The sequence below is a fragment of the Porites lutea genome, chromosome 9 (genome assembly GCF_958299795.1).
Source record: "Porites lutea chromosome 9, jaPorLute2.1, whole genome shotgun sequence".
NCBI lineage: Eukaryota > Metazoa > Cnidaria > Anthozoa > Scleractinia > Poritidae > Porites > Porites lutea.
The window spans coordinates 11,437,978-11,460,960 of NC_133209.1; the positions used below are offsets into that span (position 1 = coordinate 11,437,978).

General features: G+C 40.0%; 1 protein-coding gene across 1 annotated transcript; it reads left to right on the forward strand.

Annotated features, from left to right (window-relative positions):
• Positions 1-1,825: 1,825 nt before the first annotated feature.
• LOC140948667 (uncharacterized) lies at positions 1,826-22,786 on the forward strand. Its single transcript, XM_073397936.1, has 11 exons — positions 1,826-2,717; positions 5,234-5,428; positions 6,305-6,395; positions 7,571-7,661; positions 8,565-8,677; positions 9,630-9,769; positions 10,955-11,185; positions 16,747-17,303; positions 18,044-18,336; positions 18,991-19,109; positions 22,282-22,786. The coding sequence occupies exons 1-11, from the start codon at positions 2,550-2,552 to the stop codon at positions 22,339-22,341; spliced, it is 2,058 nt and encodes a 685-aa protein (XP_073254037.1). The 5' UTR covers positions 1,826-2,549; the 3' UTR covers positions 22,342-22,786.
• Positions 22,787-22,983: the final 197 nt, after the last annotated feature.

Here is a 22,983-nt window from a genome sequence, read left to right on the forward strand (position 1 = left end):
TGAACAATGTTAAACCTGTCCTTTGTCTTATCCGCCAATCACAGCACGCTCAACCAGAAAGAGGCCCTGACAGGGGTGGAAGGTGGAGACCGATTTTTCCGCATTTTAGTTCAGTCGACTACGTATACTTCCTCACCCCTTACCCTCATTTTAGTGAAAATCCCCTTAGTTTTCGGTTGTTGTCTTAATTTAGCCGCATATACCATGGCCTGATAGAGCAAGGTGAGGGGTGGGGACAAGGAAGTTTGAGGGTGGATCCGTTCTGGAGGGCGGTGACCGAGAGAAAGGACGGCGTTTCTTAATTTTTTAATGCTGCATAAGAGCGAAAAATAAATCAACAAACAATAAAAACAGTCATAAGTATAATGTCTATGGGTCTTAAATCTTTACAAGTTCCTTATATCCTACAGTTGCAGGCGCGCTTTAGAGGCTTCTGACAGCTGGTATGGAATTAATTATGGTGCGGAAGCGATTGTGGAGTTTCACACACTGTAGGCATCTTGATGAACAGTTACGATTTATAGATATTTCAGTAACAACAAAAATTTGGGGAAGTTATTGCTCGCACCTTGGTAAATAAACTTGTTATAGGAGGAAACTATGATGTAAGTTTGAAGTGTCAGCCAATCAACCTGAAATTGGCTTATGGCTACTGCGTACTTTCAGACTTACTTGAAACCTTCCCCTAAGTAGGCCTTTCCAGATTCTGCTCGGCAACTTTTTAGCAACTTTTAGGATTTTGAGCAACTTTTTTGTCAGAGAACAACTTCTAGCAACTTTTCGGAAAACTAGCACTTTTTTGGTAACTTTTGGACCATTTTGAACCAAAATGCTGAATAACCCCCTTTTTTAAATAAACAAGTTAAACTTCTCTTGGTTAAAATTCTAAACATCTTTCTAGAAAAAAAATCATATTTTTACCCTTTGAATGGGTATCATGTGGACGTGATAATTAATTACAAGAATTGGGTCCTAGTTCCCAGGGCTTTTCCCTTCTCGTGGGGGCGGGGGGGGGGGGTGGGGGGGGGGGGCGAAAACGTACGAAAACAACAGTTAGCTATTGCAGTTGGTAAACCAGACTGTTACACTTACTGTCTAACCTTTTTGTAACTAGCCACTTAGATTCAACTAAAGGTTGCCTAATTTGTTGTAACTAGTTACTTAGTTGTACCTTAATGTTGATTACAAAGCAATTGTTATTAAAATTAGACATGCTGTCTTAAAAATATTAGAGCAACTTTACAAAATTTTTGAGCAACTTTTTCAATTTTGAGCAACTTTTGAGCAACTTTTTGGCATATTTCTTAGCAACTTTTTAGCTTTTTTCGGAGCAGAATTAGGAAAGGCCTACCCCTAAGCATCTGCAGATAAGTATTGGCTGAAAACAGGAGAAGTAACCGTGAACATTCTGGCAGATCAATCAAGAATAAAAGGGAAAAATAGCTTCCCCTTCCGTTTTTTGCAGTTCCGTTCCTTTCGTCGCGTTGAGAAATATGTCATTTAAGGGGACAGACTTTGCAGAAATGTTAATAGGTCCTCGCTTCCAAAACTACTGTTAGGACTCAGGAGTGTTGTTAGCTGCATAAATTTTTTCGTTGAATTTTTACATATAATCAAACCCCGTTAACACAGACACTGACGGGGAATAGAAAGTGTCTGTATTAATGGGGTGTCCATTAAGCGTGATGAATTTAGTGAAAACTGAATAGTTTTCTTCCCAAAGATATTTGCGCGCGAGAGCTGTCTTACAGAGACTGGCACGAGGCAGTGACAAATAAACGGGTTTCCATGGCAACATTGCAAAAATTGCCATTTTGAGGGGTCATGCGGAGGAACATAAAGCTTTGTAATGGCGGAAAGGTTGTGATCGATAAAGAGACTGTTCATATTCTTCATTGCATTTGGTTCATAATCATTGTTATTCGAAAGTGGAATTTTTAAAGTAACAGGATATACTTTTCGATGGATTATCAGTAGGAAAGTCTTATGTTGTTGGATGAGAACTAAACAAGGAAGACAGTTGTAGTAAGCTACTACGAACATTTTCTTGGTTGGCCGCTTTTTGGTGCTGGAATCGTGTCTTAATTAAGCTTATAGGGAAGCACTCCTTGGAGAAGTTTCAGAGACACAGGTTTAAAGCAGTGTTATTTTACCTGACGACGAGCCCGCCTGCATTCGTTTCGTCTCGTATAAACGGGAAGCGTATTGCTTAACTAAGGAATTTTGTCGTTGCCATTGTTCTCAAACGAGCGACGTACGACACAATTAAATGGTTCCACTAGTTTCGTCCTTAAAATACGGTATGAAACTGCGTGAAAGGAAAACAGTGACTTATTGAAGTATTCGGAAGGTCTGCATATTAAGCGAAAGAAGCTAGCGCCATTAGCAAGGTTTCATCAGTCATTCGAAACCAGAAATCACATCTAGCTTGCTGATTGTTCGTACACAAGAAATGTGTTTTTTATGTGGCTTATTATCTCATCCTCTTAAAGTTTTTGAGTGGAGATTTTACTGAGTGCATGGAAACGACTTGACACTGTTTTTGTCCCATGGAAAAGTACGAGAATTTAGGTTTGGTCGGGGAAGGCTCATATGGTATGGTCATGAAGTGTAGGCATAAAGAATCCAACCAAATTGTGGCGATCAAGAAATTCATCGAGTCTGAAGACGATAAAATGGTCAAGAAAATCGCTCTAAGAGAAATAAGAACGCTGAAGGTGAGTTCAATGGGATCATAATGTTTAAGCTATCCATAACCGTGTTTACTGTAAGAAAATACACGATATTTGAACTGTAGCTTGTTTGTTTACCAACTTGGCAATTTTATTAAGCGTCATAGGTGTTTTGCCTTTGAATCCTTGGATCTCTGGCTTCTTCTGAAGCGAAAGATTCGCTTTGAAAATTTTTCTCTATACTGTTAGGTAATGATCGTTAATAGCCCCTCAAACTTGTGGATTTCCTGCTTATTATTTAGATATTGCATTGTACTCAATTAATTATTGCTGAGTGTCATGGAGCGGAAGGTTTGTTGCTGTAAGCTAAGAAAGGGAATTGTCAGTTTGTTCCCAAAGTTTGGTGATTGTGTATTATGACTTGTCTTAATATTTATCAGTTTATGACAGTAGTAAGGTTAATTTTTTTCCCTTACATCAGTTCAGGTAACACGACAATACAAACGTTTTCGTCAAATTAAACGTTAGATTTTTTCTACCTCAGTTTTTATACAACATTTATTTTCTTTTCTTACATCTGATAGATGACGTAAAATTTTTCGATTGAGGGTTGTGCACTGAACACGTCTGTTGTTTTATTTTCGTTAATTTTTTGAGTGAAAACTAATTAATTATGTATTATTATGATATTGTCAGCTTATCTGAAATCTTAAATTTGTATTGAAATATAATGTCATTAGGTAAAAAATCTTAAGCCAACACTGAAAAATTAAAATTCACTGACATGACATGGAGGCCATACTGGAAGCCAAAATGATTATATTTATGTACATGGTTGCATGAAAACAGTTTGCATACACAGTTTTTCAAATGAGGAGTGAAGGTTTACTGTTCAATGCTCTCCAACATCACTAAAAACTCTGTACAGAAATTAAAAGTAACTTTTCGCAGATTCAACGTCATTTAACAGTATAAGCATAATCAGTGGCAATTTTTTTTATCAATTCCTCTACCTGTATATTGAGCAGCTTATGAAATGACAATCAGTTGTGGCAATGGTAAGGACAATGTTACACCACAAAATGTAATAATCACTCCAAAATGTAACATCAACGCAAAATGTACAATGCAATATGAATTGCTGCATACTAAAGCAAAATGTAATAACATTGATGCAAAAAGTATATAATAAAATTTTCAATGGAAAACTTAATAATCTTTCAACACAAAAAGGAATAACTTTTCTAATGCATAATGTAAATTTTATACAGTAATAATGTAAAATGTAATAATTTCTGAATGATATGCGTGGTATTTTGAAGTTCTATACAAATTATTTGTATTTCTTATTCGAAGTCATATGAGTACATGTAGCTATGATGCTGTCATTGAACATTAGTTTACGGTACAAGGGAAGGCTAATTTAATGTTGATACTGTCACTGTAAAATAATAATAATAATAATAATAATAATAATAATAATAAGCGGCCCCCGCCAGGCACCGTCACACTGAACAATTCGGTGGAATACTTACCAACCAATACTTACTTGGCCCTTACGTCAAGAGGGAGGGAGGGATGGCAAAAAACCAAAGCACAAAATGGCACACAGACAGCAAGCTATTGCAACAACACTTTGCGAAGAACTGCAAGCAAGTAACATGAGTCACGAGGTGCCCCTGCTAGAGGCATGGGGCCACCCGTAGTATAGCTGGGGAAACTGCTGATCAGCATTGCTTCCAGGTTAACTTTGCCCAAATTAGGTTTAGCCACATTACTACTACTACTACTACTACTACTACTACTAATAATAATAATAATATACGTTCTTATTGAACACATAAATTCCATCCCCAATGCTACAACGTGCATTGTTGTTTTGACATGTGTTTGAGCTGTACTAGGAGATGAGAGATTTCTTCATTGTTTTTTTGGTTGAGTTTTCGACATAAGGTTGAAAATATTCTTGTAAACTTAGTTATATATTTTAGCTGTCAAATTTCTATAAAACCTCACTGCTGCAAGTTTTTTTTATCTTGTTTAGGTACAGTTACGTAAGGCTTAAATAATGAATCCTGATTGAAATATAAATACATGAAAGCTTGTTGCATTATCTGTTCATATCCCTAGTATAAGCACCGATTATAAGGTTTAATAGACTCTACAGAGTAGTGCTCACCATTGTAAAAGTTTAAGAAATGAAAAAGATCCACCATTATGTATTTTTACCTCTCACTGATTATTATTATTTTTAACTTAGCTGTGATTATCAGATAAAATTTTGAATCAATTCTCAATTAAATATAATTGGCAATCGTCAAACTGGTCACTAGTGTTTGTGGTCATTGCTGTACAGTCTGAATAATGCTGCAAGGTGGTTAGAGTTTAATTCATAACTGTAGGTTGAGGTCAAACTATTAAAACCCTTGCTTTTCAACGAAGGTTACAGCTGTAACCGTTGCAAAATGTTGTTATTGTTAATTTTATTGTACAGGTATGTTCAAAAATGGATTGTTCACATTATGTCGATTCAATAATACCTAATCAATTTCACATTTCAGCAATTACGACACGACAACCTTGTCAACTTGATAGAAGTTTTTCGTCGCAAGAAACGCTTGTTCCTTGTGTTTGAGTTTGTGGATCACACAGTGCTTGATGAGCTGGAGAGGTATCCCAATGGTCTAGATGAAAACACTGTTAGAAAAGTGTTATGGCAAGTGCTGAGGGCAATTGAATTCTGTCATAACCATTATGTAAGTACAAAAAAATACCTGACCTCATTTGGACATTCCAACACAAAGATCATCCTCACTTTTTTTTATATCCTTTAAAATAGTTAACCAATTTTCTGTTGTTATATAAACTTACAGGTATTGTACCTCTCTTAAAACACCACTTACCTGTACAATGTATCTATAAGTTGAATACAGCCATAGGATCATTCATTAACCAGTGGACAAATAAGGCTGCTCAAAATGCAAAATTCCTAGCAGATTTCCTTTGCATACCCAGTTCCCAATGAAAAGAACCACCTTTTAGGTAAATCATGCTACATGTTTAGAGGAGTCTAGAACAACGATTTGCTCTCAGTAAAGGTACAGTGTAGTGTATAATACTTACTGTATCTTCAGGTTAAATGTTTGAGTTTTGTTTGTACACATATGCAGCAGCCAAAGATAGTCATGTCTGGTACCTGGAGCTAGCAGATTTTATTATTGTATGCTAGCAAATTTTGCTATCTGACTTATTATAAGTGAGTAACTTGCTCTATGGGTAGTTGAAGTTCTTTGGGGGAATTGGAGTTACAGAACCTTGTCATCAAATTTTTTTTTTCTGGCTAGTTAAAAAGACTTTTGGGCTATTACATGCTAGTTACATCTTGTCTAAATGGCAAGGCCTAAAACTGACTTTCTTTACACCCTACAGGCTGTATTTATATAAACCTTATAGCCTTTTTGTATCACAATAAGAGATAGTTGAACCTCCATATGCTTTACAGCTCTCAAAAATGACTGTCTGCCATAAGTGACTTCCACATATTGATATTATTTATTCTTCCACTGTGTATAAAACAATAATAATTGCTTTTTAAAGGAATAAATAAAAATAACAACTTGTGTTAATTTTAGATTATCCACAGAGATGTAAAACCTGAGAATATTTTGGTATCCAAATCTGGTGTTGTAAAGTTGTGTGATTTTGGATTTGCAAGGACACTAGGTGAGTAGTATATATCTGTTAAAGGCATTATAATGAATGGCAAATGGGGTTTGTAAGACTTTATTAACATTATTATTTGTTAAAATGCACTTTGTACAGTGTATGTGCACTAGTTGTTCATCCAGTTGCTGGATGTTTAGTGGGCAGTTTGCACTACACTGAAAATTTTCCTTTGCTGCTTGTTTGTAACTTTTTTGTTTTTGTTTTGCCTAATCTTGAAAGGCGGTAATCTCTTTGTCACTGTGACACGGTGACTGATCTCCAGATGGTGACATCACTGAAACCTTGGATTCTTGTACTTTGATAAGACTGACCAAAGTTTTAGTTAAAAACAATTTGCAGTAGTTAAAAGACAAAGTTCTTCTTAATATATGTATACTCATGAAAAGAGACTTCCATGATGCACAAAATTATTCATAATGTGTAAAATTTTATGGTGGTAAAGTGTGTTTTCTTACATGTAATGTGCAGGTGTATTTAACAATTATTCCTCGAGCTTGAGCCCAAATAGGCTCTGATTTAATAGCCCATGAGGCCAACTATTGACTCAGAGGCCATGAGGGCGAGAAGAATACATGTAATAATAATAGTTACATGCCGGTCCCAAAGGTGTCTGTCTCAGAGAGAGTTAAGCACTAATATTATTTTCAAGACACAGCAAACATACCAAATAAAACGTAGATGTTCCATTCTTAAGAGAAAACTGAACCCTTTGGCTTTTATATTTTAGTAAAATCCACCTATTTGGTCAAAAATGTGGAGACATAACAACTTTAGCTAGCAAAATGCGATTCAGCTGCTATTGTTTTGGTTTCAAAGCCAGCGCTTTTGGCTACTAGTGGGCTGTAACATATAGTCTAGTAGTAGCATGACCAATCAGAGCACAGCATTGATAATAGACCACTAGTTGGATTTTACTAAAATATAATAGCCAAAGGGTTCAGTTTTCTCTTAAGAATGGAACATCTACGTTTTATTTGGTATGTTTGTTGTGGCTTGAAATATTAGTGCTTAACTCTCTCTGAGACAGACACCTTTGGGACCGGCATTTAGTGTCCATCTTAGAGAGATGTCTGTCATATAGAGAGTCAAATAAAGTAAAGAAAGGCACCCTAGGTGTCCATTTTACAGAGTTGTCTCTCTTAAAGTGTATCAATAAATATTAATTTTTGTAGCTACTGGCCCAGGGGAAGTTTACACTGACTATGTAGCTACCAGGTGGTACCGAGCTCCTGAACTCCTTGTTGGAGATACTAAATATGGAAGGTAAACATCAATTTACAGAATAATTGTTTATTCAAGTTATATTTCTAGTAAAAATAATGTAAAAGTAGGGGTCTTTCTCTTCCATCATTGTGGGTTAAGGTTTGATTTCTTGAATCAGGACCATTATCATTATATGTTATGGATCCTTGAAATGAAATGTTCATTTCCTAAGTTGTTTTGGGGTATGGTCAGGCTTTTTTTAGCAGTGCCTGATGGCCCCTGGTGCCTTTCTTATGCTCTTGGGCAACTAATAAATCCCATGCTGGAAACCCTTGATTTCACAGGTTAGAATGGTGGTTACTCCCTTCAATTTTTCTTAGTGCACAGCCTTGATGACAATTGGCCTCTCTAGCCTTTGTGCTATAAATCTAAACAATATTTAGCATGCAAGCAAGCTCTCCGGGGCGCTCTGGCAAGAAAACGAAGAAGAGCTTGCAACTACATCTCTGAAATCTGAATTCCACCTTCAGTTCCCCTTTAGCTCCATGTTTACTGAGGACAGAGGTGTTAGATTTCCGCCAATCATGCAAAGTGGAAACAGTCCCAAATATAAACGAACATTGAAAATAAGGTGCCAAGGGTAATGACATCATTACATACGTCATCTCTGCCAATCAGCATTTCATATTGACTTTTTCAATGCAGATATTCAAATTCCAGACACGTAAGTTGCAACCTCTCCTTCCTTTTCCCACCCCACCATCAGAGTGCCCCAAAGAGCTTGCTCGCAGGCTAAACAATGTTATAAAGGGGTTTTTATCGCAAATCACAATTAAAATAGTAGTCAAGCCCTCTTAAGAAGGAATTAAACTGAAAATTGATTTTTATGTAGAGTTAAGTGTTTTGTTATCCAGAAATTCTGTTTGAAATACAAAATAATGTATGTTTTTTTTTCCTGTACAGGCCTGTAGATGTATGGGCAGTGGGTTGCTTATTGGCTGAGATGTTAACAGGGGAGCCATTATTCCCAGGGGATTCAGATATTGACCAGTTGTATCACATCATTACTAAGATTGGTAAGTAGATAATCCTCAAAAAATGAAAATACAAATTGAAATAAACACACATTAAAAATAATTATGATCTTATCATAACAAAATGATATCTCCAGAATATTTTCTTCCTTCTTTTGACAGTCTTATTTCTGTCCACAATAATCGCTGGGCATGGTGAGGTGATAATACTTACCAACTTACTTAGGCCAGGAATCATCCCAAACTGCTCTAGATAATAAAATCTTTCCACACAACCTGTATGTAATTCTTTGTCTACCTCGATTTGGGTGATGACCATGTTGGGGTTCCCAAAGCAGGACTTTTGAAGCAGTCTCTTTATTGTGATGAGCACAGTGGCCAGCTATCCTAATCTTCTCGCGCAAATTGTTTCAATAACTCTTGGGAGGTTCCTGTATAGTTCCTAGTAGTTCTTATGTTGTTGCCAGTGCACATTCAGGCTGTTCACAGCATTCTAGTGTAGCATCGATTGACACTTTTCACACAGTCACAGTCCACTTTTCACTTCCATAGAGTAAGACAGACTCCACAATTGCTTTAAACAGTCTGATCTTTGTGGCAGCTTTGAGGTCCACACTTTTCTTATTTTGTTGCAAGCTATCTAAGCTGAAACCTGAACCCAGATACTTGAAGTTCTCAACAGGTTCAATGACTTTGGTGTCTCATATTTTGAGCCCAGCATCAACATGATGGTTAAAGAACACGCATTTTGTCTTCTTTGCATTTTGTCAAGGACCAACCTTGGCCAATGCTTCTTCAACATTTCTGAGTAGCTCTTGTACTTGTTGAAACTGATCACTAAAAAGAGCAATGTCGTCTGCAAAGTTTAGATCAGTGATGGGTGATAATAGTCATCTGATGTTTGATGTACATTTGAGGACCTATGAGTTGTTTCAATGCTGTACTCCAAGTTAACATTGATTGTACTAAAATTGGTGTAATTATTTATTTACAGGAAATCTTACAAACAGACACAGAGAAATTTTTCAAAGAAATCCACTCTTTGTTGGCATGAAATTGCCTGAGGTGAAAGAAGTAGAACCTATTGAGAAAAGATTCCACCGAGTTTCTTCTGCTGCCATTGACATACTAAAGGTGTGTTTTTTCACATTCTGTTATAAGATGTTGATTATAAACAATTATTGGATGAGGTTTTTGTGATATCCGGAATAATCAAGGTCGAGGTAACCGAGACCTTGTTTATTCCGGATATCACATAAACTGAATCTAATAATTGTTTTACTATACAAGCCATTCTTATTTTTTTATTATAGAAGCCATTCTTACTTTGCTGTCCGTGCACTTGACATTGCTCTTGGAAATCATGCATTGCGCGTGCAACCTACAGATTATTCACTAATCTGTAGGTACAGATTAGTGAATAATCTGTAGGTTGCACGGTTTCCCAGAATTAACTGTAGGCTTTTAGCCAGTGAGAAGACAGATGGTGACTACAATGTATAATAATAGTCAACAATGGGCACTTTCCATTCAACAGAAATTCAGGTTTGAAATTTCGGAAATTCTACGTACGCAATGGTACATTCCGGTTGTACAGACCAGACCCAAGCCACTGTGCATTTGGTTATTGTTCTTATAAGAATGATACAAAAGAGCAGTACTGGGGACAACATTTTTATCAAATGGAGGGGGGCATTTCAGTCTGACCGACCGAAATGACCAGACCGGTCAAAGTGAACCACCTTCAGAGGTGGTCCAAATATTCTGGTCGGACCAAACCAAAATGGTCCTTTCTATTTGATTTCGAACACAAATTTCCGGAATTTTGGGCTGAATGGAAAGCGCCCATTGGTTTCTGTTTTGTGTTTTTAGGGCCCGGGTGACTTATTTTTACCTTTGATTTACCTGCTGTCAACCTATTGCAGGTCTATTCTAATGAGGACTCTAATTTCCTCTCGTCAGAACTTTACCCTGAATTGTCCTATCCTATGAAATCCCTGACCACTACAGTATGTAATAATAATCAGATTACATATATGCCACCACCCACCCACCTTTGCCTAGGACAAATTAAGAAAGAGTCTCAAATTTCTCTAGTAAAGCAATTTTGCTCTTAAGTAATACCTCAGTCTAGCTGGATCATAGTTGCTGATTGTAAGCGACAAAAAAAAAATCATCATGATGTCAATCGTTGGTATTTTAAGTGCCTTGAGTATTGATTGAAAGTTTGTTGGTACAATGTAGCTTTTAATAGACCATGAACCTATTTATTTTTGCAGTAAAAATGGTATACTTTAATATGCAGTCGTTTTATTGCAGCTGTGTCTCAAGATGGATCCTGCAGAAAGGCCTCTATGTTCACAGCTACTAAAACATGACTTTTTTAAGAAAGACAATTTTTGTGAGAAGTTTGCTCAAGAATTGAAAGCCAAAATAACAAGAGAAACTGCAGATAATCCGCTTCTGAGGTCAATTAATGGACGACATGACTCTAAAGATGAAAGTGCTGAAGAAAAAGCACGAAGGAAAAAGAGGAAAGAAAAAGAAAAGGTAAGAAGAACACAAATACACGTATGTGAGTATTACTCCAGTCACACTTGTAGTGTATACGATGCTAATGCAAGCGCGTAGAAGCGAGAGAATGAATGTGATGTGATACACACGGGGATTACGTAATTTGCATGTACTATAGATAGCGTGTGTTGTAATTTATTCGGGTCGGTTAGCGTTCTGAGTTCGGAGTGTAACGATCGTGAATAAAGTGTGTTTTAACCTAACCGCGGTACTACATTGGCGACGAGGATATTTCGAGGATATTTCGAGGATATTTCGAGGATTTCGCCGAGGGTTTCAAGAGTTTCGTTGAAAATCTCGCTGTGGATTTCGTCGAGGATTTCGTCAAGGATTTATTTCAGCGATGCCGGGAGGCGGTGGATCGGGCGAAACTAACGCGACAAGCGGTACTACGAGCGGTGCTGTTGGCGGTTCTGGGATGACTTCTGTTACTTTAGATGTCAGTGGATTGGAACCATTTAATCCAAAAGGAGAGGCGCACAATTTAAGTCAGCGATGGAAGAAGTGGAAGCGAGCGTTCAGTTTGTATGTGACCGGGAAAGGTGTATCGAACGACGCTCAAAAACGTGCTTTGCTGTTGCATGTCGCTGGTATGGATGTGCAAGAAATTTATTTCACACTAGCTGGTGAGGGTGGAGATGCAAGTTTTGAAGCAACGTTAAAGGTGTTGGACGACCATTTCGTGCCAAAGGCGAACATTCCCTTTGAGAGACATTTTGTTTCGACAAATTTCGCAAGGGATCGGAGAGACAGTTGATCAGTTCGTTTGTAGATTGCGTCAGCGAGCAGCGACTTGTGATTTTGGCGCCGGCGAGGATGACTACATTCGCGATCAGCTCATAGACAAGTGTTATTCGAGCCATTTACGCCGGAAATTTCTGGAAAAGGAAGGAACTGTTACGTTAGATGAATTGTTGCGTGTTGCAAGATCCCAAGAAGCGGTTGATCGACAACTGAAGCAATACAGTACCGACCAAGCAGATAACCAGGTCAATGCAGTGGGTGGCAGGCTGTATGGAAACAAAAATCCCAGGAAAGCAAAGACGTGCTTTAGCTGCGGACAAGAAGGACACTTCAGTCAAGACAAAAAGTGCCCGGCGCGTGGTCAGACTTGCAGGAAGTGCGGCGAAACAGGCCATTTCAAAGTTAAATGCCCTCGACTCCATCAGCTAAGCAGGACCCATTCGGGATCTAGAGGACCTGAGAGTAGTAGAGGCGGACGCGGCAGAGGAGGCAGGAGTGCTGGTGGACTGGGTCGAGGTGGACGCGGACGCGGAGGGCGAGAGACGAACCTCGTGACTGGAAGACCTAGCCCTGGAGAGGAAGACAAAGGAGATTTCGCTGCATCAGGTCATTCGCAAAGTCCCGATTATGCCTTTTCAGTGGAACAGGTGAATGATCGCAAGGAACAAAGGGGCGCTTTGGTAACGCTGGTCATTGGTGGTGTAGACGTACCCGATGTTCTCATTGATTCGGGAGCTTCATGTAATGTTATGGGCCAGCAGACCTGGGAGTTGTTAAAGCAAAAGGGGATTAACTGTGAATCTCGCAAATCTGCAAAGGAACTTTTTGCTTATGGTGGTACAGAACCTTTACCGACCCTAGGAACGTTCACGGCAGATGTCACGCTGGCTGGGTTTGAAAACGGAAGTAATGCTGATTTTGTGGTGGTTGTAGGCGATGGTCGCACGCTGTTGGGCCGAGAGACTGCCGAGGCGCTAAACCTGTTGCGTATTGGTCCTTTTCAGACAAACAGTGTTGACGGTGGGCGATCGGACGGGGATGTCAGAGAGAAATACAAGCACTTGTTTAGTGGTGTTGGTCTTTTGAAGGGCTACGAGCTTAAGCTACACATTGATGAGTCGGTGAAGCCTGTAGCGCAGCATGTACGTAGGATACCGTTCGGGTTACGCGAGAAGGTGGATGCAAAGCTGGATGAACTTTTGGAGCTTGACATTATAGAGGAAGTGCCGGAGGGGCCGTCAGGATGGATTTCGCCGTTGGTGGTGGTTCCCAAAAGCGATGGCGACGTAAGAGTCTGTGTTGATATGCGTCGTGCAAATGAAGCAATCGTCCGAGAGCGTCACCCAATTCCAACCGTTGAGGAGCTGTTACACGACTTGAATGGCAGTACGGTGTTCAGCAAGATAGATCTCAAGTGGGGTTTTCACCAGATTTTACTCAGTGAGGAAAGTCGCCACATCACTACCTTTGCCACGCATCGAGGGCTTTATCGTTACAAGCGGTTGATGTTTGGCGTAACGTCGGCGCCGGAGAAATATCAGCAGATCATTAGAGATGTGTTAAGGGGTTGTGCTGGGGTTGCGAACATTGCGGACGATCTCATTGTTCATGGGTGTGACGTGGAGGAACATGACAAGCGTCTTTTTGCGGTGTTAGATAGGCTGAGTGAAGTGGGGTTGACGGTGAACGGAGACAAGTGCGAGTTTAGATTGTCAAGGCTTACGTTCATTGGTCACGAGCTGACTAGTGACGGCATAAACCCATCCGAAGAGAAGATTGCTGCTATAAGAGATGCTAGATCTCCCAAAGACGCAAGTGAAGTGCGATCGTTTATGGGTCTTGTCCAATATTCCGCTAAGTTCATGCCTGACGTGGCGTCCGTGGCCAAGCCTATTCAAGAGTTAACCAGGAAGGGCATCGTGTTTCACTGGGGTAAAGGGCAACAAACAGCCTTTGAGGAACTGAAGCGTCTAATCACCCAGGCAGAGACACTGGCTTATTTTAAGGTTGGCTGCAGAACGCGAATCATTGCCGATGCATCTCCAGTTGGATTAGGAGCAGTTCTCACCCAGCAGCAGGGGGGAATGTGGAGAGTTGTCTCCTACGCGTCGAGGAGCCTAACTGACGTGGAACGACGCTACAGCCAAACAGAGAAAGAGGCACTTGCCTTGGTTTGGGCGTGTGAACGGTTCAACATGTACGTTTCCGGACAGAGCTTCGAGTTGGAAACAGATCACAAGCCTTTAGAGCGTGTCTACTCGCGCACTTCAAAGCCTTGCGCCCGAATAGAGAGATGGGTCTTAAGACTACAAGGGTACGATTTTAAAGTGGTGTACCGCCCAGGGAAGACAAATATAGCCGACGCGTTGTCCCGTTTGAACTCCTTGGATCAAGTGGACCATGGAGAAGACTACGACTTTGTCAGAGCCATTGCTATAAGCTGTAAACCCGTTGCTCTATCACCTACAGAAATTGAAGAAGCTTCCTATTTTGACGAAGAATTGACGATAGTAAAGAGTTGCGTGAGGTCAGGGGACTGGGACCGGTGTACACTTCCCTCGTATGCACAAGTCAAGGACGAATTATGCGTCTATGGTGAGCTATTGCTTCGCGGCACAAGGATTGTGGTTCCCAAGCTCCTGCGCGACAGGGTGGTGCGGCTGGCACACGAAAGGCACCAGGGTATAGTGAAGACGAAGTATCGGCTCCGTAGTAAAGTTTGGTGGCCGGGAATGGACAAGGAAGTTGAGAAATTTTGTAAAGTTTGTCATGGCTGCCAGTTCACTTCTGGATTTAACCCTCCTGAGCCGATGTCCAGCGTTCTTCCTCCGAGTGCTCCTTGGCAGGATTGTGGAGCAGACCTGCTGGGACCCCTACCCACAGGAGAGAGTATTTTGGTGGTGATCGATTACTACAGTCGTTTCTTAGAAGTTGCTATTCTGAAGTCTACTACAAGTGCCAAGGTCATCGAAGCACTTGCACCCATGTTTGCCAGATTCGGTTTTCCGTTCTCTTTAAGGACAGATAATGGGCCCCAGTTCGTATCCGAAGAATTTGAAGCATATTTACGCGCAAATGGTATTGAGCACAGGAAAACGACGCCGTTGTGGCCTCAAGCTAATGGAGAGGTGGAAAGCCAAATTCGCTCGTTACTTAAATGTCTACAGATTGCACATTTAGAAGGAAAGAACTGGAGAACTGAATTGCTTGTATGGTTGATGGCGTACAGATCCACTCCGCAAACGTCGACGGGGACTACCCCCTGTTACATGATGTTTGGCCACGAGGTTAGGTCCAAATTGCCAGAGTTAAGGAGAGAGACGGTCGGGGTGCCAGGCGAAGAAGTGCGAGAGCGGGATTGGTCAAGTAAATTAAAGGGCAAAGCTTATGCAGATCTCAAGAGAGGTGCCACGCCCAAGAGCATACGTGTTGGTGACACAGTACTTTTGAAAGCCGAAAAAACGAACAAGCTGTCTACCAACTTCAACCCTGCTCCTTTCAAGGTGGTTCAGAGGACAGGAACAGAGGTAACGCTTAGGAACGAAGCTGGTGTGCAACTGAAAAGGAACACTGCATTCGTAAAGAAGTACAACGATGGTGTATCCAATGGCAACGGAGACCAAGTGGTACAAGCAAGTTCTACAGTACAGACAGATGAGCCAGGGCCAGGCAGAGTTCCGGAGACGACAGAGGTATCAGGGCCAAGCGGAATTCCAGGGACTACAGGAGTATCTGAAAATTCCCAAGTACAAGCTGGGCATTCTACCGAAAAGGAAGATAACGCAGCGGAAAGGCCTGTGCGGAGGCCGACCCGAACTATAAGACAGCCTGCGCGCTATAAAGACTTTGTCCTGGATGTTTAGGACTTCTTTTCCTGTTTTGTCTAGTTTAATTCAAAGACTTTGTTTTTGCTGAACATTTAGGGTTTTGCAGCCTTTTAAAACTGCCTTCCTGCTAAATTTGATCAAAGAAGGGAATGTAGTGTATACAATGCTAATGCAAGCGCGTAGAAGCGAGAGAATGAATGTGATGTGATACACACGGGGATTACGTAATTTGCATGTACTATAGATAGCGTGTGTTGTAATTTATTCGGGTCGGTTAGCGTTCTGAGTTCGGAGTGTAACGGTCGTGAATAAAGTGTGTTTTAACCTAACCGCGGTACTACAACACTGTGTGTGATCTTATTTGAATATTCAGATCTTCCTATTTGCCTCTGTCATAATCAAGAGACAAAATATGACTTGCGCCTTTGTAAACGCTCTTACAGATCCATTTTATAAAAGAAAAGTTATTATAATGTACCTTATTGGCAAATCTACAGTATCAAGAAAAATTGAACTCTTGACAGTGTGTATTTATATCCTGCAAGATTGTGACATTGTACCTGATCTGTGTTAGGATTGTTGATCTGGATGTGAATAAGATTTTAGGAAACTATCCACCCACACCTCCCTTCACCTAACCTGAGATCAGGCGTTATTATTTTTTTTGCTTCTTGGCTTCTTTGGCTCGAGAGGGAAAAAAAACGACCTCCTCTCGAAAACAGATTATAGAGACAAAGGGAGAGGGCATGATGGTAGGCTACCCTTGACCCAAAGTTAACACTAACTTGTCACGTAATTGAAAATGTTGGGTTCGGGGAGGGGCTAGTGTAAGTAGGCAGTTTCCCAAAATCTTAGTCTGATTCACTCAGGAGTTTCTTAATTTGCAGTCATAAGAGATCGGGATTGAGGGGAGGGGGAAACTGTACAGTGATCACTAAAACTAGAAAAACTTTCTTCTTTATTCAGGAACATCGTGAGAGTAAAGAGCAACGTGAGAGAGAGTCTAAGAAATCGGAGACGAAGGAAGTGTTAAGAGAACCAAAAAAGCACAAAGACCCCAAAGAATATAAAGAGAGTACAAGTCAAGACAAACCGAGTAAAAAAGTTCCTTTGTTACCTTCAACATCGTCTGTGTCAGCACAAGAGGTAACGGCAGCTGCATCAACAGCTAATTCACCTCCTCATGAACCTCATGCAACTGTAGGGGCTTCCACTTCCAATATACCCACAACGTTATACGGCACCACAGGCCCGTCTACAACACAGGCAGCCCAGCACGATACGTTTGTCACTGGACACGCCCACGGGAAACAGTTGTCCCCTATACAAAGTGCCAGTACCCTTAGAAACTCGCCCACTCAAGAACCCCCTGGTACAGTATTATCAAAAGGTTCTGTCCCTACATCACAGGGATTGTCTACCAAAGGAACTAGTTCACATGCTATGAGTTTATCAAAGACAAACATTGGATTAGGTGTGGTTGGACCTCGGCATGAGTCACCGCCAGGACCACCTCCATTCAGGTAATGAAACTACAGTATGCTAATATTTGACCCTTCTCCCAGTCTGTCTGCGTGAAAGTTCAGTCATCGTACTATGTAACGGAGCAAGAAATCGGTTCATCTCCTGGCCCCATAACATCACTCAACAGTTCAACGTCTAGCCTGTTCAGCTGGCGGGATTCATCGCGTATGACTGCTTTATTCCACGGGTGCTTTTGTTGCCTTTACTTAGGCTGTAAAGCCGCGAGAAGAATGGAATTCCTCGTGGCTTTGCCGCTAGCTACGCGCGGTAGCCCTTCCGCCTAAAACACAGTATCCCATTCTTACCCTGCTAGCTGCACTGATTATGTAATGCCATGTCCTTTTTTGTTTTTGTTATATATTTTTAAATATGACCGAAGCTGTTTCGATTGAGCAATATTTGTGTTGCAGTTGGTTTGTTTTCCTTGACAAAATATCGTTCATAACATCGCTTTTGGTTATCTCCTTTGTTTTAGTTGTTGAAAAGTAAAAGTTGGGTTATTTTGGCCTCTGCCCAAAAAGCATGCACTGACTGTTAAATAGATTTTTCAGTGTTAAAGCTTTAAAACTACCTGTAGATAGTAGTACCTTCTAAGCAATTTATATAAAAAGTTTGTCGCACCTGTAGCTTCATTTGTTTACAAATCATTCTTGTTTATCACCAAGCGAACGGCGTCCAGTACCCTTTGAGGTTAAGTCACATGCAAATGAAACTAGTATTCCGGCGTTCTTGTTTTCAGGGTCGTAAATGAGAGTAAAGTAAAGAAAACGCCTCCATCTTACTCGAAAAAAACTAGTGGCCCTCCTCCAAATCACCACAGTACGTCTCTTTATCCCACGGGCGAATCTTATTACGATCAGAGAACTTCAAGCAATTTTGACCTTGGTAGCAGGCATAGTGAGAGGTCATCATTAGAGTCAAACTACAAAAAGAAGAGAGATAAAGACAAGGAAAAGGAACGAGAAAGAGGGAGAGGAGGAGGAGGAGGAGAGAACGAGTTTCCACATTTACCCGATGTACCAGGAGCAGAAGGTACAGTGCAATATCACAACAGCAAAGTGAAACGCCACTTCGATTATAACAAGTATTCAGTTTTAAGTGGTACTTTTCCAAAATGACCAACTGCTAGAGGTCAAATGTTGGACACATTGAGAGAAGTTCTGGGTTTACTCCATACTGACTGAATGGGCCATTGGCAGCTAGCAGATGCTCAGTCTGTAGCTTGTCATTCATTTGGTACAAAACCGTCATGCTGGAGAGCAAGGAACACACCAGGATAAGACGAACAACTTTAATTTCCGTTAATAATAACAACAACAACAATAATCAGCGACAACAAAAATGAGTACGGAGTCAGTGTTTTTCACATTAACGGGTGTCCGTATAAAGCGGTTTGAATTTAGAAGCAATGTAGGGGCTTTTACAGGTACAAAAAAGACTTACATAGTGTGGGGTGTCAGAACTTTTTCATATGTATGGTAAAGGTTGTGGAATATTAAAGGCAGTTTAGAACTCTCTAATTCTTCTTCCGAGTACTGTTGCCCATGTCACTGACGATTACTCAATATCTCATATCTTGAAGTTGACCCAGATGGTGACGAAGCGGTACAACTGCAGTAGCAATCACAATGATCGAAACTATTTTACCTTTCTTCAAATTAAGTATTTTTTTTGCTGTATTTGCAGCTAAGAACAGCGTCAAGACAGGGAAGAGCTCCAAAAACGTCACCAAAACTTCTATATCGATGATGCCCCACATTACAAACCTAACTCCATTTCAGAACGGCACGTCGTCACAAAGACAGGTAATGTAGTAATACACCTTATTCACGATACCCGCCATCTTAGCACCCGCTTAAAGACTGATGGGATAAAACAATGTCACGTGGTTTCTCAGGGAGCAAACAAGTGAAAAAAAATTGCCATTGGAAGAAATCGCGGTCGAGTTTGTCTATACTAGACAACAGGAAATGAATACCTTTTCGTCTTAAACACGATAATGTCAAAATATGGGTGAAAGTGATCATTGTTCCTTTTTTTTATGCAGTAGCGACCGTCGATGTCCTCATGGCAATCAGTAATGACGTAAATCCTGCCAAAACTCGATATGTACATTTTGCATGATTATGAAATCGTCGTCTCGTTTTGATAGAATAATCGGACTCGGCCGCTATTACTCGTATCGGCAAATTTTATCACTTTTTTGCCTCGTGAAATACCACGTGACATAGCTTTTATCCTAACGTTCTTAAAGCGCGTGCAAATATGGCGAGTGTCGTAAATAAGGTCTATTGAATAGATTAGAAACTCATAAGGGGTTGAAAAGTGTAACTCGCGTTCAATGCTCGTGAATATTCACTTTTACCATATTTGCAAACCTTAGTGACAGATATCCATTTTCAACAAAATGGCTGCCGCGCGATCACCATGCAGATGTTTTTAAGACAAGTTCTGCATTTCAAGGTTTAAAATACATCGTTAAAAGACAAAAAGTGGGAAGGGAAAGATCAAAAGAATGCTCAGCTTTCTTTTTGTGGAGGAAGGGAAGCTTTTCATCAAGAAATCGTCCTTCGAGGAATTCAATCTTCTCTTCACGACGGAGGGCATGGTCTGTTTTGAAATGCAACCAAGGCAGTGATGTTTTTCAGGTACATTTTGCACTCTATGACCAAGACAATTACGTTTTTGAAAGGGAATTTATGTATTTTTAAATGTTTTATAGACGTTTTATAAATTTTTCTCTTTAGAACCAAAGAAAAATTACAAAATGTGCCCTGATGTGAGATGGATTTTGTGTTAAATTTTGCCATGTGCTTAGCCGATTTCACTTGCTCGAACGGATCCACGGTCCAGATAGTGTTTTCCGAATTGCCTTAAGGGATTAACTTTTTGGACTTCGAATAAAAATTTTCAAGAAACGGCTTCTCTGTCTATTGTTTTGACTACAACATCCAAGTTTAATTTAAGCTTTTGAAATGCTTCTCAAATTCATTACAAGCATCACTTTTTGCGAAGATGTCAGGTTCAGGTTTTGGACACTTTTCGATACGCAGCTAATGAATTTTATTCGAAAATATTTTTCACTGTTTATTCCAGACTTTTAACATAAGAATTTCAAAAGCCTATTTGCAGTATAAGTTTACTGTGCATAGGGTCAACGAGACCTCGGTTTTTGAAGTGACAACTTCAAGAAGTTGCGAGGCCGTCAGTGGGTTCCATAATGCTACGTTTGGCCCGGGTGATAAGGCAATAATATCCTGCTCAGTGTTTCGGTAAGATTCCTGGTTTCAACCTTTAAAAGCTTTCTCGGCTTTCGGGAGTTTTTCCCCCGTTTGTCGGCCATTTTTTTAAGCGGGCGCGGGAACCTGAAGGAAAATTACGTCACGTTGTTTACGAAGTTTGATTGGTCAGTTATCTCTTCTTCTCGTTCTAAATATGGTACTTTCGAAAATGAATAATCACGAGCATCGGACAAAGCAAAAATATGAGAGTTACATGTTTCAACCCCTTAGACCCACTACGGCTATTGCTCAGTACCCACTCCCCCAGGGGTTGGGGAGGACGAATCTATGACGTCAGAATCTATGATGGTCGAAGGAATCAGCCCGATTCGTTGTTCCATTTCAGTGACCTGTCCCTTATTTCGAAGACTTGGCGTTACGGGCCACTGTCAAGTCTCTCGATCCTGGCGATCTTACGAAAAAATAAGGGACTGTGAACTGTCTAGAATAAACCATAAGATGTATAATATATATACTTATTTATTTATAAACTTCGCCAAGAGGCTTGGATCACTCACAGAGCAAGCTCCACTACGAGTTCCAGAAAAAAAAGGAAAATTAGTAATACAACTAAACAGAATGACAATACTTTAGAAACGATAAAAAAAAGAAATGCAAATGCAAAAACAGAATTGGGAAGGACATCGATAAAAAAAATCAACACCACATACGATCAAGCAAGCAGTTCAATGGCCGACTGGTGTGGTACTTAATACACACACTCTTTAAGGTCTGGGGGTGTCGACATCATAAACAGACTTCGTGAGATACAAGTAGTAATTAAAAAGGTCTTTCTGAAAGTGCGCCACTGGGCTCTACAGTAAAAATTGTTTTCAAAGGTGACGGTGTTGGCCCTAATCGTATTCAACAGCGTACCCTTGGAGAAGACAGTGCGCCTTGGTCTAGTGGAATTCATCACTGACAAAAAAGGGTTCGATAGACTAACTAAACATTTGAATACTTACACCAAATCTAAAAAATTCGTGCCAAAAACATAATGGTAGTAGCCCAATTTTCAAAAGCAAAATTTGTATTAATTAACCACGACTGTAAAACTTTACGTGGACTGATCCGGTATTATTTAAGAATAAGGGGGGGGGGGGGGGGAAGGGAGGGGCTTTATAACTGTCTTTCCCTGAAAAGCGGGGAGAGGAGTGGTTAATAGAGGATTTACGGGTCGTCACTTGTTTCCATCCGCCAAACTGACATTTTCCTCTCAGTGGCTCTCACAAGACAGTTCACTTTTCTTACATGAAATTTCTCTGTCTCTTGAAATTTCTGTTCAATTGTTAAGGGAAAAAAAATTCAAGAAGGCACGAGTAGAATTCGATTTCGGAGCATCGGCTCTACAGTGCATCACTTTAATACCCTCTACACCACCGAGGATTTGCTGACAATCAACGGTTTGATTTGAATATGTATAGTAACAACCCTAACCCTTACTTTGTGTACGAATCATTAATCTGTCAAGGTCAAGTGGGCGGATGAAAATAAGTGTTAACCGGATTTACGGTATTGAAAAACTTAGTAATAACCTGTTCAAAACAATGGTCAAGTTCATTAATCCACAATAAGCTCAAACGAACGTACAATTTTTGTGCTGATTAGACAGTTACCTTCTGTACTGTGTATTGGTGTTTCTGGTCTAATTTGTGCGGCATTTTAAACCTACGTTATTGTTTTTATTTGTTTATAGAATACACCTCCAGGTTATTATCAAGGAAACAGTCACGATTCCAATCTGCCGTCCGTATGATTCAGGAGAAAAAAAATTCAGTCATCAATTAATATATCAATGTAGACTATAATTATGTCAACATAGGGTTTGCCTATGGTTTATTGTAAGTCATATAATGTTAGTGTGTAATCATTATTGTAGCTTATATTTAGAACATACTTAGAATACTTGTACATGTTTTTCAGTTCAGCTTTGTTTTATATCCGAGGCACAATTCATATATCGCGGAAACGTGAAACACACGTATTTTTATCCATACATGAGAAAGGGGGAAAAAACTGTACATTTGTTGTTGTATTCAGACCGTTACGATAAATTCCAACGCTGTATTCCCCGTACATAAGTTATTTTTAAAAAAAGAACTACGTGCAGGTTGAATGTATGCAAACTTGTATGTATAGTTGTTATTAATGAAATCGAGTTGTAAAGAAGTTACAAACCAATTAAATTCTTTTAAACTGTTTTCAACGTTTGTATTTGTATTTTGGTGTGTGTGCGTGTTGGAGAAGGAGGCTGGTACCCAATTGGTGAGTGATGGAATCTATAAACCACACAACATAAGTAGGCAAAAAATCTCACGAAGGACCAACACAAAAAATAGGTACAATGTAAAACACCAGTCTTTTTTTTTCCTTCCCTTCTCTCTCATAGAATAAAAAT